The sequence below is a fragment of the Saccostrea echinata genome, unplaced genomic scaffold, assembly GCF_033153115.1.
Source record: "Saccostrea echinata isolate AGI-Se365-2 ecotype Australia unplaced genomic scaffold, CSIRO_AGI_Sech_v1 ptg000014l, whole genome shotgun sequence".
NCBI lineage: Eukaryota > Metazoa > Mollusca > Bivalvia > Ostreida > Ostreidae > Saccostrea > Saccostrea echinata.
Genome location: NW_026889763.1, coordinates 14,345,399 through 14,365,969, shown reverse-complemented (window position 1 = coordinate 14,365,969; position 20,571 = coordinate 14,345,399). Strand labels below are relative to the sequence as shown.

At 34.1% G+C, this 20,571-nt stretch overlaps 1 protein-coding gene across 1 annotated transcript in view; it reads left to right on the top strand.

The window, feature by feature from the left end:
• Positions 1-18,618, top strand: part of LOC133186790 (methionine--tRNA ligase, cytoplasmic-like) — a 32,278-nt gene extending 13,660 nt beyond the window's left edge. Inside the window, exons 15-25 of the mRNA XM_061322104.1 lie at positions 824-941; positions 2,355-2,488; positions 2,714-2,793; positions 3,379-3,510; positions 3,760-3,864; positions 4,221-4,404; positions 4,587-4,682; positions 15,278-15,334; positions 16,150-16,317; positions 16,469-16,555; positions 18,273-18,618. Coding sequence (XP_061178088.1) covers positions 824-941; positions 2,355-2,488; positions 2,714-2,793; positions 3,379-3,510; positions 3,760-3,864; positions 4,221-4,404; positions 4,587-4,682; positions 15,278-15,334; positions 16,150-16,317; positions 16,469-16,555; positions 18,273-18,434 — 1,323 coding nt within the window. The 3' untranslated portion in view covers positions 18,435-18,618. The remainder of the gene's footprint in view (positions 1-823; positions 942-2,354; positions 2,489-2,713; positions 2,794-3,378; positions 3,511-3,759; positions 3,865-4,220; positions 4,405-4,586; positions 4,683-15,277; positions 15,335-16,149; positions 16,318-16,468; positions 16,556-18,272) is intronic.
• The last annotated feature ends 1,953 nt before the right edge of the window (positions 18,619-20,571 follow it).

The following is a 20,571-nucleotide window of genomic DNA, read 5'->3' as shown; positions in this document are numbered from 1 at the left end:
CACAAGGCTATATTTTGGCATTGACCGAATATAGCTTTGGTTTATTAGATTATCTTAAATCAGTCAATGCAAATGGTGGTTGCAGGATAAAAATTGTGTACATGTACCTTGTCTATCCAATATAGCTTAATTGTATTAACCAGAGATAAAGAAATTACTCTCCATTAAATTAATTTTATAATGCTTCACTTTAGTGATTAGTATCATTTTTTCTGATTGCTCTATTTTTGTAAAACAATGAATTTTGGAATATAATTTTTCCAATGGAGAACTTTAGATTATTTAAATCCCTTCATTATGAAAGTAATTTGAAAACAATTTCAAATCGTACATGTGCAAAAAAGTGAAGGCTGACTTTGAAGATCAAATTGACTATAAAAATTACAAATAACCTTTGAATCAGCAAATGTATAAATGTACATGTATATATACATGTACAGAATGTATACACCAGTTTTATCCTGCAGATGGACCTGTACTACTTTCTTTTTGTATAATTTCTTGTATTTACACATGTACTTATTTCCAGGAAGAGCTTTACAATTTTTTGTGTACATACATGTATGGCTATACTTATACATGGATCCGGTTCTAAGTGTATGTACTTGTAAGCCTGTACACACGTATATCCAGGTGGAGCTGTACATATTTCTGTATATTGTATATATAATTATACACCTGTACTTACATGTATATTCAGATGAAGCTGTACATATTTCTGTTTATTATATAAACATAATTTATACACCTGTACTTATTTCCAGGTGCAGATTTTGTTTATTTTATACATGTACTAATTTTATTGACCTGTGCTTATTTCCAGGTTGAGCTGTTTAACTTTCTGGGCAAAGACAACGTTCCTTTTCACTCTGTGATATTCCCCTCCACACTGCTGGGAGCTGATGATAATTACACAATCGTGAACCACATGTCAGCTACAGGTAAGAAGATATATGAAGAAAATCCGGAAAATCAAGGGTCGTACGAACTGGAGCAATCTTAGATCTGTTTATTTGTACCACGTGAATTCCAAAACGGCACGTGCCTACACTGTAGAGTTTACAGTTATAATGAATATTAGGTGAAAGCAATTTTCAAAAACACAAATTATCATAACTCTCTAACAAAATAATCTAAAATAATAATCGTAAAGACTTTAGTCTGCATTCAGGCGAATTTAACAGAATAAAAAGGACAAATGTTGACGTTTTGTGTATTGGGGTCCGAGAAAGGAAAACCAACTAATCATACGTTAACGCAGCAAATGTCAAACAAAATATTTTTCTGCACGGTTTAAAAAAAAATAGCATTTCAAATGGCAACAATGTTTATAAGTCAAAGATGTATTTTTTATGTTGAGTTTACACTTATATTTTTTTTTCTTTGAAAGCGATGGGAAAATAAGAAATGATAACAAGTATCAACAAACCTGTCGAATAGAACCTTCGAGAGCCCTGCTTGAGTGTCGCCGAGTTCTCATTTCTTCCTTATCCAGTGATTATATTAATCCCCAAACTAAATTTTAGTCAGGAAAGTTGCTTTTACAAGTTCTATTTTCAGTTTCTTTTATTTTTAGTCGACCAGGCCTACCGGGATTCCCTCTCTAACCATGCTGTTTTGTTTATGAAAACTACGCATGCGTGCATAGCATGGAATGTGGAACCCCGAACATGTTGCGATATATATATTTACGTCCCATAAATAACTATTAATTTTAATGAAATAATCCAAATTATTTAATTGTAAAAGTTGTAATTTTCTGAAAGTTTATACATTTATGAGTAGTAAAAAAATTCCAAATCTTGTCGGAAAATTTTATCTAGTCAGTTTTTCGATGAGATGCGCTGTACTGTCACTTTAAATATTGACAATATCTGTGATTAAAATTTAGCTGAATTCATTAAAATACATGCAGCTTAAAATAATTGAAAATTTACTCTAACATTTTAGACATGGTTTGTTTGGAATTAATAGATTTATTAATACAAAGCAAACATTAAAAAAAATCCTTGAAATAAAAATCTTCAGTGGTTTTTTAGACATGGGTTGTATTCAATTTGGAAGTCTTATTACAGAGTACCAAATTATGATGATACAAAGTTCTATATACATGGCTTGTATTTAATTTGGGATTATTCTTACAGAGTACCTGAATTATGAGGATACAAAGTTCTATAGACATGGCTTGTATTTAATTTGGCAGTCTTCTTACAGAATACCTGAATTATGAGGATACAAAGTTCTATAGACATGGCTTGTATTTAATTTGGCAGTCTTCTTACAGAATACCTGAATTATGAGGAAACAAAGTTCTATAGACATGGCTTGTATTTAATTTGGCAGTCTTCTTACAGAATACCTGAATTATGAGGATACAAAGTTCTCCAAGAGTCGAGGGACAGGGGTGTTTGGTCACCAGGCCAAAGAGACAGGAATCCCTGCTGATGTCTTCAGATTTTACCTGTTGTATGTCCGACCAGAATCACAGGTGAGTGGAGCTCATAAAGATATAGTGAGTGAAATTGGGAGGGGCATGCAGAGGGGAAGAATTGAAACATTTTTTTTTTCTGGAGCTTAATATGGAGATTCAAGTTTAGTATTGATAAATAATAAGAGCCTATGTTTTTATTGAATTCCATTCACAACTACATTTTGTTTTGATGCAGGGAATACTACTAATACTTTAATTATGAGTATTCATCTAACATTATAGGACAGCAGCTTCAGCTGGGATGATTTTCAACTGAAAAACAACAGCGAACTACTGAATAACCTGGGAAACTTCATCAACAGGTGATTTTTTGTTTTTCTTTCTACAGAGCCTCTTAAAAATCTGCAAACTATTTTATTTAATTATGAAATACATTTCTTCATTGTGAAAATATTACTTGATCCACCTCTCACTGCCTACAAACTGCGTCAAGTTTTACAGAATGACATCATATCGACAAGTGCAGTGCGATCAGTGACTTGTTTAAACCTTACTATGTGGGAATTAACTAACAACAAAAACGCATGTTATAATAAGTTTTGATATAGTTTAACCATCTCATACAGTTTAAAATTGCAAATCACTTCATGTTTTGGTATTTTTAAGGATTGATAGTATCGTGCGATGTCATAGTTAATATTTCCCGTAAAAATTAGGCCCCGCCTCCTTTTTGTAGCCTTAACTGTGCTGTGTGGACAGGTATCGGTTAATCTTGGCTTTTTGCCTTGGTCAACCAATACCTAACCAGGTCCATATAGTCACAAGTACATGTATACCTCATCAAAAGTCAATAATTGTATAATATTAAAAAAGACAAGGTGGCTACCACTTAAAGCATTACTGTAACGTGTTGATACTGACATTTTTTTCTTTGCTTTATAATACAGGGCATTAATGTTTGTCAGTAATAACTTTGGAGGACAGGTTCAGGAAATGAACTTGACAGAAGAAGACTTCAACCTGTTGGCTCTGGTCAACAGAGAACTGCAGACATACATAGACAACATGGAACAAATCAAGTAAGATTTCACCGTTAGAGGCATGTGCCAATACTTAGAGTCCTGAGGTTCTGTAAAGAATTACTAAAATAGCAACTATTAATAGATATCAAATTTTAAAACTGGTAAAATGAATCATTACAATTAATCACATCTATCTGGATATTTAGATGACTTATGAAGGTGTATTTCTCAAATATCTAATGATGATTAAATTGATTTCCTTGGGAAAAGCTGTATAACATGTACCTCCATATTCATTGATTTCAGATTGAGGGACTCGATCAGAAATATCCTTAGTATATCAAGGCTGGGGAACCAATACATGCAGGCCAACAAGCCTTGGGTCCTGGTGAAGGGCAGCCAAACAGACAAGTAGGTATACCACAGGCTAACAAATCTTGGGTCTTGATGAAGGGCAGCCAAACAGACAGTCAAGTAGGTATACCACAGACCAGCAAATCTTGGGTGTTGGTGAAGGGCAGCCAAACAGACAGTCAAGTAGGTATACCACAGGCTAACAAATCTTGGGTCTTGGTGAAGGGCAGCCAAACAGACAAGTAGGTATACCACAGACCAACAAACCTTGGATTTGGTGAAAGGCAGCCAAACATACAAGTAAGAAGGGTACTTTGGTTGAGAGAAGAGAAAAAAAAATAGAATGAAAAAATTTACTTGAAGAAACAAGGATTTATAAACATTTACTCTTTACTGTGCTTTGTTTTGTACAGAACTCGAGCTGGTACAGTGGTCAGTCTCTCAGCTAACTTGGCAACTCTTCTGTCCGTACTTGTCCAGCCGTACATGCCAATGGTCAGTGCCACCATCCAGGATCAGCTAAAGACTCCAGCAGAATGTAACATCATCCACAGAGAGTTTGTGTGCCATCTTCCTCCAGGACATAAAATTGGCAAGGTACATACAGATTAACAATGGCTAGCCCTTTACTACCATGGAACTTGTGCTAAATGTAAAGAATGATTTTAAAATTATTAAACATCTTTAAAGTAAGATAAATGATCATGAAAAATCAGAACTTAGTTTTAATTTTAGATAATTGATTGACTTTAATTAATGAATGATATGTGGCTTTTCAGCCCAGTCCACTGTTTGAAAAAATAGAGTCGTCCAAAATTCAGGAGATGAAGAAACGATTTGAGGGGGAACCTGCTCCACAGAAATCTTCCAAAAAAGTGAGTACATTCAAAATCACTGGACACTTTTTGAATAAGGTGATAAAAGGTATTTAAGTACAAGTCTCTGTAAGAATCAGGCAAAAGGTGAATCATGAGGGTTCTCAGAATTTGATGATTTTCAACACATAGATTTCTCTTGCGCTATAAACCATGTACGCAAAGTGAAAAAAGTTTTGGGTCATGGTTACTATGGAAACATGACAAAAGAAATTTCCCTAGCAACCGGTCAATTTCCATGTGTATGGACAAAAAAATCACTAATCTTTAGGGCTTGAAATTGATTGTAAATATTATAGAATTTCTTCTTATTTATTCTTATCGTAAAGATAAACATTTAAAGTGTTTTCACAATGCACTACATAGGAATAAGAATTTGAGATATAACTGTACTAGACATGGGTAGATATGCATATTTTGTGTTTTTTGCTGATTCAGCACTTTTGTTGATTTTGGTACTTTTCAAGGCCTCATTACTAAAACTTCTGGCGTAATACAGGAATTGCATATATTTCGCATAAAAGCAGAGGCATGTGTCTTTTGGACTTTCAATTCAAAAAGGTGTGTTTTTTGAAAATTCCAATCCGTTACCTAGCAACAAAAATGGATGTTTTGATAAATAAAAATGGAAAATCGTACAATGTAAAACATTATTAATCTAATAAATTGTAATCTGAGAGTACAAAAACACAGTTTAAAGTAAGAAAATACATCTGAGACAATTTTGCAAACCAGGAAATATTGAACAAATACTTATCTCCATGGCAACAGCAAATTCTCCATAGCAACAAAGCAAATAAAGTCACTTTTGACACATATTTATGAACAATTGTAAAATATTAATCCACAGTTTGGTAGCATATTGCAATTAATCAAATTTGATTTTGTAATAGATGTCTTAGCAAAGTACATTTTTATGATTTTAATCCATTTTTATACTTTTAACCCATGGCAACAACATTTGAGCACATGAGAACCAAAATATGTTAGGGAGAGTTAAGAGCAATTTTCTAACCACTTGAACCTTTTTTTTTTTTTTTTTTTTTTTTTTGTCATGCATGGTCACTGATTTTCCTGAAACTTTGTTCATTATCACTGATTATAATAGTAACAATTATAATAGTTTGACAACAGAATTTTAAATCAATTAATGTTTGGTTGTTATGTGCCTTAGTTGTCATGGTGACAGATAGGATAATTTCAACAAATTTAGATTTTCGGCTACTTTGAATCTTTATTGACCCTTCACAAGCACTTATAAACCAAATTGGCCATTTACATATGAAACAAGATGTGTTTGTGAAACAATGATGCCCCCTATGGCAGGTTATGGCGAAGATTAAAGTTTCTCAAATGCAAGTCAAAATCCAGGCCAAAAGATAAAAATGTTAAATTTGAAAGCCCTAGCTGCAACTGTTCAAAAGTTATGGCGAAGGTTAAAGTTTTCTAAAAGTAAGTAAAACATCAATGTCAAGGTCAAAGTTGTTGGTATCCAAAGGAAGGTCTTGTCACAAGGATTACATATGTAAAGTATGAGAGCCCTAGCACCAACCATTCAAAAGTGATGACCAAGGTTAAAGTTTTTTGAAAGTAGGTCAAACTCCTATGTCAAGGTCAAAGTGGTTGGTATCCAAAGGAAGGTCTTGTCACAAGTATTACATATGTGAAGAATGAAAGCCCAAGCACCAACCATTCAAAAATTACGGCCAAGGTTAAAGTTTTTCAAAAGTAGGTCAAACTCCTATGTCAAGGTCAAAGGGTCAAAGTGGTTGTTATTCAAAGGAAGGTGATGACACAAGAATTACATAAGTGAAGTATGAAAGCCCTAGCATCAACCATTCAAAAGTTATGGCCAAGTTTAAAGTTTTTCAAAAGTAGGTCAAACTCCTAGGTCAAGGTCAAAGAGTCAAAGTGGTTGGTATCCAAAGGAAGGTCTTGTCACAAGAATTACACTTGAAGAATGAAAGCCCTAGTATCAACCATTCAAAATTATGGCCAAGGTTAAAGTTTTTCAAAAATAGGTCAAACTCCTAGGTCAAGGTCAAAGGGTCAAAGAAGTTGATATCCAGAGGAACAAGGAATACACATGTGAAGTTTGAAACCCCAAGCACCAACTGATCAGAAGTTATGGCCAAGGTTAAAGTCTCATAAAATTTTGCAAAAGTGGGTCAAACTCCAAGGTCAAGGTCAAAAGGTTAAATATGATGGTACCCAAAGAAAGGTCTTGTCACAAGGAATACACTTGTGAAATATGAAAGTCATAGCTCCAACCAATCAAAAGTTATGGGCAAGGTCAAAGTTGACAACAGACAGACAGACAGATAAACAGACAAACAGATAAACAGACAAACAGACAGACAGGACAAAAACAATATACCCCCGGGATCTTTCGATCCGGGAGCATAAAAAAACCCAATAAACCTTGTTGCCACTTATTATGCAAAGAAAGTTTTTGGAATATATCTCTATATAGATGGTAACCATGGCTACATTTGGCATACATTTTATATGCAGAAAAACGCTCAGTATATTCTTATTATGGGAGTTACATGACTCAACTCGATCGCCAGTGATAAAAATTCAAAATACTTGACCTTATAAAAAGAAAGGTTTTAGCAATATTATTCTAACAATGAAAATATCAGTTGCCAAGATGACACAGCAAAGTACTTCAATATGTTATAACCCTACAAACAAAAATATGGGTTATAAAGGAATCACCTGTCTGTCTCTGTGTCCTTTTGTCCGTGCAATTATGTCCGGGTCATAACTTTGTAATGCTTTGTAATGTAGAAACATTACAAAAGTTCATTCTTGATAGAAAAATTGTTAATAATCTGAGGGTGTATCTTGACTTTTACCCAAGGTCATTTCAGCTAGTTCAAGGTCACTAGCAGTTAAAAATGTAAAATTGATATCTGGTCTACAACTGTCTTTTTCTGTATTGCTGCAAATGTTAAAAAAGGGACTCTCAACATGCTCAAAAGTGCCATTTTCAAACTTTAAGGCATGTTGTCATAGTAACCATGAGACATAGCAACTAATATTTGCTTGATATGAGTTAATGGTATTGAATTTAGGCTGAATCATGTCAATAAGAATGGAAACAAGATGTGTTTGTGAAACACTGATGCCCTCGTATGGCAGCTTATGGCGAAGGTTAAAGTTTCTCAAATGCAAGTCAAAATCCAGGCCAAAAGATAAAAAATGTTGATACCCAAAGAAAGGTCTTGTCTATATAGGAATATACCTGTGAAATTTGAAAGACCTAGCTGCAACTGTTCAAAAGTTATGGCCAAGGTTAAAGTTTTTAAAAATAAAAGTCAAACGTCAAGGTCAAGGTCAAAGTGGTTGGTATCCAAAGGAAGGTCTTGTCACAAGGATTACATATGTGAAGTATGAAAGCCCTAGCACCAACCATTCAAAAGTTATGACCAAGGTTAAAGTTTTTTGAAAGTAGGTCAAACTCCTATGTCAAGGTCAAAGAGTCAAAGTTGTTGGTATCCAAAGGATGGTCTTGTTACAAGGCTTACATGTGTGAAGAATGAAAGCCCTAGCACCAACCATTCAAAAGTTATGGCCAAGGTTTAAGTTTTTCAAAAGTAGGTCAAACTCCTATGTCAAGGTCAAAGGGTCAAAGTGGTTGGTATCCAAAGGAAGGTCTTGTCACAAGGATTAAATATGTGAAGTATGAAAGCCCTAGCTCCAAGCATTCAAAAGTTATGGCCAAGGTTAAAGTTTTTCAAAAGTAGGTCAAACTCCTAGGTCAAGGTCAAAGGGTCAAAGGCATTGATATCCAGAGGAAAGTCTTGTCACAAGCAATACACATGTTAAGTTTGAAACCCCAAGCACCAACTGTTCAAAAGTTATGGCCAAGGTTAAAGTTTTTCAAAAGTAGGTCAAACTCCTAGGTCAAGGTCAAAAGTTGTTGGTATCCAAAGGAAGGCCTTGTCACAAAGAATACACATGTGAAGTTTGAAACCCTAAGCACCAACTGTTCAGAAGTTATGGCCAAGGTTAAAGTCTCATAAAATTTTGCAAAAGTGGGTCAAACTCCAAGGTCAAGGTCAAAAGGTTAAATATGATGGTGCCCAAAGAAAGGTCTTGTCACAAGAAATACACTTGTGAAATATAGCTTCAACCAATCAAAAGTTATGGGCAAGGTTAAAGTTGACAACAGACAGACAGACAAACAGATAAACAGACAAACAAAAAGACAGGACAAAAACAATATACCCCCGGGATCTTTCGATCCGGGGGCATAAAAAGTTGTTTATCCATGGTTTTAACCATCAATTTGGGGGCGGGGGCGGTGGGTAAGAAAAAAATCATTGTTTCATCTGTTACCATGTCAAGAAGTCTCCTTAACAAAAAAATATTATGCTTTCTGTCAGTTTGTCTCTATATTTAATCAATACCCATCCATTTTCGCAGAGTGTTCTAAGGATTTATAAAGCGTAAGCATACTATGCCAAAATAGTGCACAGCTTCTTTTTCTAAAGAAAATCCGACGACAGGGATCGAACTCATGATCACGAGATTGTCAGTCCGACGTGCTACCGACATGACGCCATTATCAAACACTGTATTTTAATGTAAATAACCGTAGTTTCAAATATTTGACACTTAAAAGAAAACAAAACAAAATATTTTTTAGCATAGTTTCTTACAATTTTCTTATCCCTTTATTCAATTAAAATTCTTTGAAACTTTCTGTACATTATACCTAACTGCATGAAACACTCAAAATTATGACGTAATAGTATCACATCGTAACATCATAAAAGGGGTGTACCAACATGTTAGTGAGAGACGTTGAAAATCGAAAAATATATTTTTATACTTCCCTTCGAAGAAGGGGGGGGGGTTCATATTACTCTCCTGCTTGTTGGTCGGTTGTGTCCGTCTGTTGGTCCACCAACAGTTTCTGTTCATTTTCTTCGCAGAGGTTGCACATACTGGTATAAAATTTGATATACAAATTTACCATAAAAATATGTAGGTCACCTTCTGCTTTGGGTACGATCGAGCAATTTTTGACAGAGTTATGCCCCTTGGACTTAGAAAAATTCCAATTATTTGGGGGGGGGGGGGGGGGATGTGTTTCACAAACATCTCTTGTTGCTTTTATACAACAGTCAGCATAATAATAACAATAGTGTTGTGGTTTGCGTGCACCTCCTGCTCGTTTACCATGTGTCAAACCCTGACTACTATTTAGACATATTTCATGCAAAGCACAACACTTTTATATAAATCAAACACTTGAATCCACACTTTTCAAAACTTATGTCCATTGGTCGCCATCTTTGGGGAATATGCATAGAACCCTCACAGTAGGCATTGTAGTTTTCTGGTTAATATCTTTGTCATTTGACTTGAAAAAAAAATTCGCTTTTATGTTGATCACCACAGGATAAGGCTACCCATACATTGAAGGAAAAGAATTTAAACACAATGGATGCATCGGACCACGCCTAATTGCTTGGTAGGAAAAAATCGTTTTTTTCCCCTTTTGACCTTTTGGTTGACCCACAAAGCTGAAAGGGACACAACTTTTGCAAAGTATGGATTGCATTATTCACCAAAGTGATGTGGAACAGCCTATTAATGTCCCCAATTTAACATTCCAAAATTATACATGTTGATACAAATTAATAAGCAGAATATTAAATATTAATGGTCCTGATATGATATCTACACTTTTAACCAAAAGTGACATTGAACATTGCCGGAATGACCTTGAATCAAGGCAACATAATAACTAAAGGCCATATGTAATTTTTTTGTGAACAATGAACGTTCAATGTTTTCAATTAAGAGCTGTGTACTAGAAATGAACTTGACATTTTTAGCTCACCTGAGCCAAAGGCTCAAGTGAGCTTTTCTGATCAAAATTTGTCCGTTGTCTGTCGGCGTCGGCGTCGTCGGCGTCGTTGTTGTCGTAAACTTTTCACATTTTCATCTTCTTCTCAAGAACCACTGAGCCGATTTCAACCAAACTTGCCACAAAGTATCCTTGGGTGAAGGGGATTCAGGTTTGTTCAAATGAAGGGCCATGCCCTCTTTCAAGGGGAGATAATAAAGAATTAGTGAAAAATTAATAGCATCTTTTAAAAATCTTCTTGTCAAGAACAACAGAGCCAGGGAAGATGAAACTCATGTGGAAGCATTCTCAGGTAGTGTAGATTCAAGTTTGTTCAAATCATGACCCCCGGGGGTAGGGTGGGGCCACAATGGAGGATCAAAGTTTTACATAGAAATATATAGGAAAAACCTTTAAAAATCTTCTTCTCAAGAACAACAAAGCCATGATGAGTCATATTTATATAGAAGCATGCTCAGGTAGTAAAAATTCAAATTTGTTCAAATCATGACCCCCGGGGGTAGGGCGGGGCCACAATGGAGGATCGAAGTTTTACATAGAAATATATAGGAAAAATCTTTAAAAATCTTCTTCTCAAGAACAGCAAAGCCCTAATTGGTCATATTTATATGAAAGCATCCTCAGGTAGTGTAGATTCAAGTTTGTTCAAATCATGACACCCGGGGGTAGGGCGGGGCCACAATGGAGGATCAAAGTTTTACATAGAAATAAATAGGAAAAACCTTTAAAAATCTTCTTCTCAAGAACAGCAAAGCCATGATGAGTCATATTTATATGGAAGCATCCTCAAGTAGTGAAGATTCAAGTTTGTTCAAATCATGACCCCCGAGGGTAGGGCAGGGCCACAATGGAGGATCAAAGTTTTACATAGAAATGTATAGGAAAAATCTTTAAAAAATCTTCTTCTCAAGAACAGCAAAGCCCTGATTAGTCATATTTATATGGAAGCATCCTCAGGTAGTAAAAATTCAAATTTGTTCAAATCATGACCCCCGAGGGTAGGGCGGGGCCACAATGGAGGATCAAAGTTTTACATAGAAATATATAGGAAAAATCTTTAAAAAATCTTCTTCTCAGGAACAGCAAAGCCTTGATTGGTCATATTTATGTGGAAGCATCCTCAGGTTGTAAAAATTCAAATTTGTTCAAATCATGACCCCTTGGTGTAGGGCGGGGCCACAATGGAGGATCAAAGTTTTACATAGAAATATATAGGAAAAATTTTAAAAATCTTCTTCTCAGGAACAGCAAAGCCCTGATTGATCATATTTATTTGGAAGTATCCTCAGGTTGTGTAAATTCAAGATTGTTCAAATCATGACCCCCTGGGGTAGGGCGGGGCCACAATGGAGGATCAAAGTCTTAAATAGAAATATATAGGTAAATATCTTCTGATGAAGAACTGTAAAGCCATGATTAGTCATTTTGATATGGAAGCATCCTCAGGTAGTGTAAATTCAAGTTTGTTAAAATGATGACCCCCCGGGGATAGGGATGGGCCACAATGGGGGGTCGAAAATTTTACATAGGAACATATAGGAAAATATCCTCTTCTCAAGAACTGAAAATCATGTTTAGTCATTTTGATATGGAAGCATCCTCAGATAGTGTAAATTCAAATTCGTTCAAATGATGACCCCTGGGGTAGGGTGGGGCCCAATGGGGGATTGAAAGTTTTACATAAGAACATGCAGAAAAAATATTTCTTCTCAAGAACAGAAAAGCTATGTTTAGTCATATTGAAATGGAAGCATCCTCAGGTAGTGTAGATTCAAATTTTCAAATATTGACCTCTGGGATAGGGAGGAGCCACAATGGGGGATCAAATTTTTACAAAGGATTATATGGGAAAAATTTTTCAAAATTTACTCAAGTACAACAAAGCCATTTGTTATATTGACATGGAAGCATCATCAGGTATCCCCCCCTCCCCCGGTAACCTTTTCAATACTGAACTGATTTGTGCTTTTGTGCTTTTGCCTAGCCAATGTGCTCAGGTGAGCGATGTGGCCCATGGGCCTCTTGTTCCTGGAAGCGACCTTGACCTTGCCAAAATGACCTTGAATAAATATGAAGGCACACCCCTGAGCCATTTGCAATATTTGTGTTAGGTATGGGCTTCCAATGTTTAATCATTTCAAAATGTAAACAGGACACAATGTATACATTTTTCAAAATTGACTATGAACTTGATCAAATGACCTTACGTCAAAATCATGACATACTTTAAGGTCATAATCAATTTTTCTATGAGGTATAAACATCCAATACTTTCCATTAGAAAATAAAATCAGGCACAAATTTCACATTTTTTCTGCCAGTGGTCTTCACTTGCTAGAATTATCATGGGTCAAGACCATGACACACTCTTTGTTCACATGCAATCTACCGGTATGTCAAAAATGAACTTCTAAATGGTTCTCCATTACAAAGTTATGTCTTCTGGACAGATATTTTAAAGTTTTTCTTGTAGTGACCTTGATCTTGCTGGAATGACCTTCAGTTAAGGTTTGAACATACCACTGGGGCATAAATCTTTTTGTCAAGCATGAGCTTACAATATTTCTCCGTAATGAAATGTGGTCAAGACACAAATTATACATTTTTCTATAAAGGACCTTGAATTTTATCATCTGATATTGAATGAAGAACATGATACACCTACATGTCTTAAACAATTTCCGTATGAAGTATCAATATCCGATGTGCCTTCAAAAGGAAGTTATAGACCAGACAAGAATTTTACACTAATTACTGCCAACGACCTTGAACTAGATGAAATGACCTTGGGTTAAAAAAAGTCAAAATTCAACCTCAAGATTATAAAGAAACATTTTATCAAGAATGAACTTTCTCCATTAGAATGTTATGACCCCTCATAATTGCACAGACAAAAGAATACAGAGACAGACAGACGAAGTGATTCCTTTATACCCCAGCCTTTGTTTGCTGGGTTATAACTATGGCACAAATGATGTGTTATCATGGCAACTGATATTTTAATTGTTGGAATAATATTGCTATAACTTATATCTTTTCATTAGGTAGACTATTTTTATTGTTTCTTTATCACTGGCGATTAAGTTAAGTCATGTAACTCCCATAATAAGAAAATATTGAGCGTTTTCTGCATATAAAATGTATGCAGAATGTAGCCATGGTTACCATCTATGTAGAGATGTATTCCAAAAATTTTCTTTACATAATAAGTGGCAACAAGGTTTATTGGGTTTTTTTTCATATGTAAATGGCCAATTTGGTTTCTAAGTGCTTGTTAAGGGTCAATAAAGATTCAAAGTAGCCGAAAATCTAAATTTTGTTGAAATCATGCTGTCTGTTACCATGACAACTAAGGCACAAAGCAACCAAACATTAATTGATTTAAAATTCTGTTGTCAAACTAGTATAATTGTAACTATTATAATCAGTGATAATGAACAAAGTTTCAGGAAAATCAGTGACCATGCATGCCCCCCCCCCCCCCCCCCCCAAAGTTCAAGTGGTTAGAAAATTGCTCTTAACTCTCCCTAACATATTTTGGTTCTTGTGTGCTCAAATGTTGTTGCCATGGGTTAAAAGTTTAAAAATGGATTACATGTAAAATCATAAAAATGTACTTTGCTAAGACATCTATTACAAAATCAAATTTGATTAATTGCAATATGCTACCAAACTGTGGATTAATATTTTACAGTTGTTCATAAATATGTGTCAAAAGTGACTTTATTTGCTTTGTTGCTATGGAGAATTTGCTGTTGCCATGGAGATAAGTATTTGTACAATATTTCCTGGTTTGCAAAATTGTCTCAGATGTATTTTCTTACTTTAAACTCTGTTTTTGTACTCTCAGATTACATTTTATTAGATTAATAATGTTTTACATTGTACGATTTTCCATTTTTATTTATCAAAACATCCATTTTTGTTGCTAGGCAACGGATTGGAATTTTCAAAAAAACACACCTTTTTGAATTGAAAGTCCAAAAGACACATGCCTCTGCTTTTATGCGAAATATATGCAATTCCTGTATTACGCCAGAAGTTTTAGTAATGAGGCCTTGAAAAGTACCAAAATCAACAAAAATGCTGAATCAGCAAAAAACACAAAATATGCATATCTACCCATGTCTAGTACAGTTATATCTCAAATTCTTATTCCTATGTAGTGCATTGTGAAAACACTTTAAATGTTTATCTTTACGATAAGAATAAATAAGAAGAAATTCTATAATATTTACAATCAATTTCAAGCCCTAAAGATTAGTGATTTTTTTGTCCATACACATGGAAATTGACAGGTTGCTAGGGAAATTTCTTTTGTCATGTTTCCATAGTAACCATGACCCAAAACTTTTTTCACTTTGCGTACATGGTTCATAGCACAAGAGAATTCTATGTGTTGAAAATCAACAAATTCTGAGAACCCTCATGATTCACTTTCAAACCTACTTTGCCTGATTTTTACAGAGACTTGCACTTAAGCTGTAATAAAACTTAAAGCAGACAAGGAGTAGACTTGGGTATCTGTTAGTCATTTGATACATTGCTGAATAGAGATTATTTACTGAACTATGTTGTAGAACTTGACATCTTCAAACACATCTAAGTGGCATTTCAGCCCAGTAACTTCAATTGTACCTACAAAAGTAGTGAACTCAAAAGATTCAAAGAATTAATTTGTACCTAAGAGTTTCTTGTAAATTTTTAGGTTGTGTCAGGAAGTACAGAGGAAATTCAGAAACTGAATGATGAAATTTCAGCTCAGGTAGGTTATTTATAGCTCCTTATGTATTTCACACTTGTTGTGTTGTTATGATAGTTGCTGACTGTCAAAAAAAGGAATATTTTTTTGAATTTTTTTTAGCTAAACTGGTTTGTCCTTTAACATTATCAAAGGATTTTGTTCTATTTCTTGTGCATATGGAGGACAGACTTTCAAACTAAGCATATTTTGAAGCTGGTCTTGCAGATTGTGTATTTGAAATTTGTTTTCGTTCATGAGGACATCTGAATGTACATGCATGTATAACTTGATTAACGTTAATTAATGTAACCTTTAATTCACACTCAAATATCAATTATAATACATTTAATTGTATGGTACTGATTCAGATTGGTAATTAATAGTAACTCTGGTCTGATTTTGCAAACCTACACTAGGTCTGCTTTGAATGAAAGCCATTTATTTTTCAAAATAGATTGAATAAATAAAAGTTATAGTTTCTTCCTCCAACATTTGCAGTCAATAGTTTGGGCTTCTATTCCTATATGGAATTAATTGTCTGTTATAAACATATACATGTATAATGGGTAATTTCTGTGATCCAGTATTTAAGAAATTCCTTTGAAAGCAACAATAATCTCTTTTATGTTAGCAACTTTTATTGTTCCTATCAATCGGCAGTATCAACAACAATACTGGATTGGAATATATTGTGATGATTCTTATTTTTTTGTGAATTTAAATGAACTCTAGAATTCTGCTGTTTTTGAAAACAGAAGAAATTACCTGAAAAACAGTATTTTTGTTTTAGTTGTTTAATTTTTCTGTAGATGATTGTTGCTTTCTTTCTCTGTCAGGGAAATGTTGTGAGGGATCTGAAAGCTAAGAAAGCAGATAAATCTGTGATTAATGTGGAGGTGACAAAGTTACTGGCCCTAAAGAAGAAGTTAGTAGACATCAGCGGGGAGCCAGCACCAGGGGGAGGCAAACAGAACAGCAGCCAGCCAAAGAAGGCATCAGTGAAGGTAATGGCAAATTCTGAAGCATCAAATCGCTCTCAGAGGCCATGCTTAATTTGATCACTTCAAAATAGACTTAAAAAAGAATATTAAATGTTGCTTTTAAATGTAAATTATTAGAATTTCTGAAAGTTAAATAAAACATTTTTTTTCTCAGGAGAATAAGAAAGCTGAAGTCCCTGCTGTTAATGGAGCTGTAGACAGTAAAGAAGTAGAGAGGCTAACCGAGGCTGTAACTAAACAGGTCTGTACTATAATTCAGAAAGTCACAGTGTTTAGGTTACAAACAGAGTATGGTACATGTATGTCTCAAGTAAGATAAAAACTCTCTGAGGTTGTCTCCCTTAAAAACAGGACTCCAGTCACACAGAGGATGTAATAGCCAGGGGCCCGTTTTACAAAAGAACTTACAACTAAGCAAACATATAATTCCACTTATAACTTTCTATGGAACATTAATTTAAATATGGTTTTTATGGTTTTAAACAGAATTTAGAAAGATACATTTATGCCATCAATTTTAAATAGAATAATTAATTTTGAAAAATTTTACAATCAGTTAAAGTATTCAGTCTTAGTCGTAAGTTCTTTTGTATAACAGGCCCAGACTAATGTAAATATTTGTTTACATTCCATTACATAATTGATTTCATTTGATTAATTACGAAATGATCATTTCATGAATTTCAAGATTTCACCACAATAGTGTAGACTTTTCTGGGAGTACATAAAATATAAAACTCACAGAAATTTGTGCTGTTTCATGATTTAAGAAAATATTTACTTTAAAGGATCTGCTATTGTAAAATGTATTTCTAAATCATATCAAGGATTCATTATTATTAGGGATGTCAATTTTGTCAATAATTCATATTGGAATATTCAATGAAAGTATTCGAATATATTCGATAAAATAAATAAAATCTGTATTATTTTAAATATCCATCCCATTACTCTCATGAAAGGTTTAGCATAGGTGTACTTATATTGGAAAAAAAATTGTATGAAAACTTTTGTAGGTGTACAATAAGAAATTCCATTTGAGATTTGTCAATGCTTGAAATTAATAATTGATTTAAATGTAGAAAGAGTCATGTTAACAAATAAAACCTGCGTATTTATAGTAGCTTCAACTGAGGAACCGGTCGTCTTACCAAAGGCAAGATGTAGTCGTAACGGTATACTGTTCAGATTTCAATACTTGTAATAAATTACGATTATCTGCCTAATAAGAGATATGATAATAATCTTTGATACAATGTTTTTAAAATATGAACAAATATTTCCATAGACAAATTTTCATATATAATTAACTAATTTCCCGATAATGAATAAAAAATTCAGGATTATGTACAACCCGGGATAATCAAGTGATTTACACATTTATTCTGAAATTGAGCCCCTTACATTAATTACAGACTAATTCTATCGGACATTCATACAATGATCAACTAAATTTATTTTGATGAGTATACTCTTCACATCTTTTAGATATTCTGAGAAGGATTTCCTTTTGTTGTTCTTGATTCTAGATCCGATCGTATCTGACTAATAAAACCATGGAAGTAATTTTTGTATTATACATAAAGGATTATTGTATAATTCTTTAACACCTTACTCAAAACAACATAATTTAGTAAATCTATAAGATAAGAAAGTGGTGAAAGAAATCAGGCGAAATTGAATTGATCACTAGTAAATTAAACAGGGATAATTCCAGCACTGTTCTAATCAAAATTTATTAATCACAGTACTTCTTTTTATGAAATCTGAAAAACACCGAATATTCGAATCTTAAATTCATATTCGAATATCAACTCATCGAATGAATATTCGAATGTTCGAATATTCGTTGCCATCCCTAATTATTATATCAGTTATTATCCTTTTGTGGTTTAATGGTATGGGATTTGATATTGTATGCTATGAAATCTCTTAGATAAGATTGATTATCCTTTCAGGGATTAAAGGTGCGGGATTTGAAATCCCAGAAAGCAGAGAAATCCCAGATTGACTCTGAGGTGGCAGCGTTACTTGACCTAAAGAGACAGCTAGCTGTGGCCCAGGGTCAGGACCCAGAGGCCCTCACAGGGGGAAAGGGGAAGAAAGGGAAAAAGAAATAATCATGGGCCCTCAAAGGGAGAACTGGAAAAAAGACAAGCAGAAGAAAATTCAGATTTTATAATAAAGAAAGGCGAAATCTATGAGAGATAGGATTAAGTGATGATTTAACCTTGACAGCATGTTTAGAATGTTATTATGAAGTTGAAAATTTGACTGTTAAATGATAATTTAAAAAAAATATATATAAAGAAGGATATGAAATTATTATTTTTTTTTATAACAGTAATTCAAACTGAATTGTGTGACATCTGGTATTATCTGACCAGTAACATAAGCTAAATGGCTGACCAATAATATAAGTCCATTGGGTGACCTGTAATAGAAGCCTATAGGCTGACCAGTAACATTACCCTATTGGCTAACAAATACTGTATTTACTCACCTATAAGTTGGTTTAATGCTTATATTTTCAGACTAGAGTAATTTGCCATTGACCTGCTAATAAGGCAGTACAGTTTTTTTGACGGAATCTGTTGTCAATTTCTTATTATCATCCTGTTGTATTTTTATCGTGTTTCAAAGTATGTTTTGGGGTATGACATTGATATTTGATTTTTTATTAATGGTTTAAACATAAGATCAATATGTAATCTGTAAGCATTCCTGTTTTTTGTACATGGTATCATTCCTTTCCCGCATTAGATTACGTTTCGACCTTTATAAACATTTATGGTTGGAGTTGTTACAGAATTACTATATTTCCTCTTCCAGAAAAATACCCAGTTTGTTATGACTCCCTTATAAGTATAGAGATTTGGACCAAAATTTAACTCACAAAAATCCAACTTATAGGGGAGTATATATGGTTTATAGAAGACTCTTGGCTGATCAGTAACGTAAGTCTATTGGGTGACCAGTATAAGTCTATAGTCTGACCAGTAACACAAGCTTTTTGGCTGACTAGTTATATAAGGCTATTGGCTGACCAGTAACAATAAACTATTCCAGTAACATATGCCTATTCCTTGATAAGAAAATAAGCCCAGTTATAGAAGCCTATTGGCTGACCAGCTAAAGAACTCTATTGGCCGACCAGTAAATATGCTTATTGGCTTACCTAGTAGTGTAAGCCTTTTCCAGTATACATGTATATACTATTGTCTCATAGACTCGCCCGTAATGTAAGCTAATTGGCTGACCAATAATAGAAGCCTATAGGTGGACCCGTAACGTAAACCTATAGGCTGACATGTGACATTGTAACGTAAACCTATAGGCTGACATGTGACATCGTAACGTAAACCTATAGGCTGACATGTGACATCCGATTACTGGTTGACCTCGGCATAGTGTAGCTTACCTTCACTGTAGGAAAGCTGATGACCGTAATATAGTTTACGGTCATCAAAAAATGTCGGCCTAGCTGATCGGTAAGAATTTTTCATTCAAGATATCAAACATATGTTAGCATATCTGTGTAAATTCCGCTGAAAATTGAATGTACACTAATGAAAACTTGCTATTGGTTATTATAGTTAACTTGAATTTAAGAAAATAAAGCTGTAGTACGACCTCAAAGTTTTTGAGAATGATGACCGTAACAGAATATTAAGATGACCGTAATCGACGTTTATTCAGTGAAGTGGGATGACCGTAAATTTATGATGACCGTAATATCAAACAGAAAGCGTCAAAATAAAGATTTTAAGTGTACATGTGCCAAACGTTTTTACGATCGACAACGATTCTGTGTGCGATGATACAACTAAGAAAATATGATAAACATGCGATCGTGCAATTTGAAATTCATTAAATACCCTTAACAGTTAAATGAAATATAGTAAGAGTTTGCCGATTTACATGGGCTGAAAGTCTGTCGAAACAGAACATGTGCAGGACACCGAACATTTGATTTTTAAGAAGGGGGGGGGGGTGTTGACAGATTTTCTAATATTCTGCTTGGATAATGTCCACATTTTAAGACAGCAAAATCAAAAATCCAGAACTCTTCCTTTTAATTGTCTATTGGCACTCGATTAAAAATAAATCAGATACTAACAAAAAGTATTGGAAGGACCGAATTTTAGGATTATAGAAAAACAGGTTTTATTGTCTATGGAATGGCTGTTCAATCGAAGGAGTTGGCATACCTATAAATTTTACCGAAATTTTCAGTAAATAAAAAAAAATGAATAC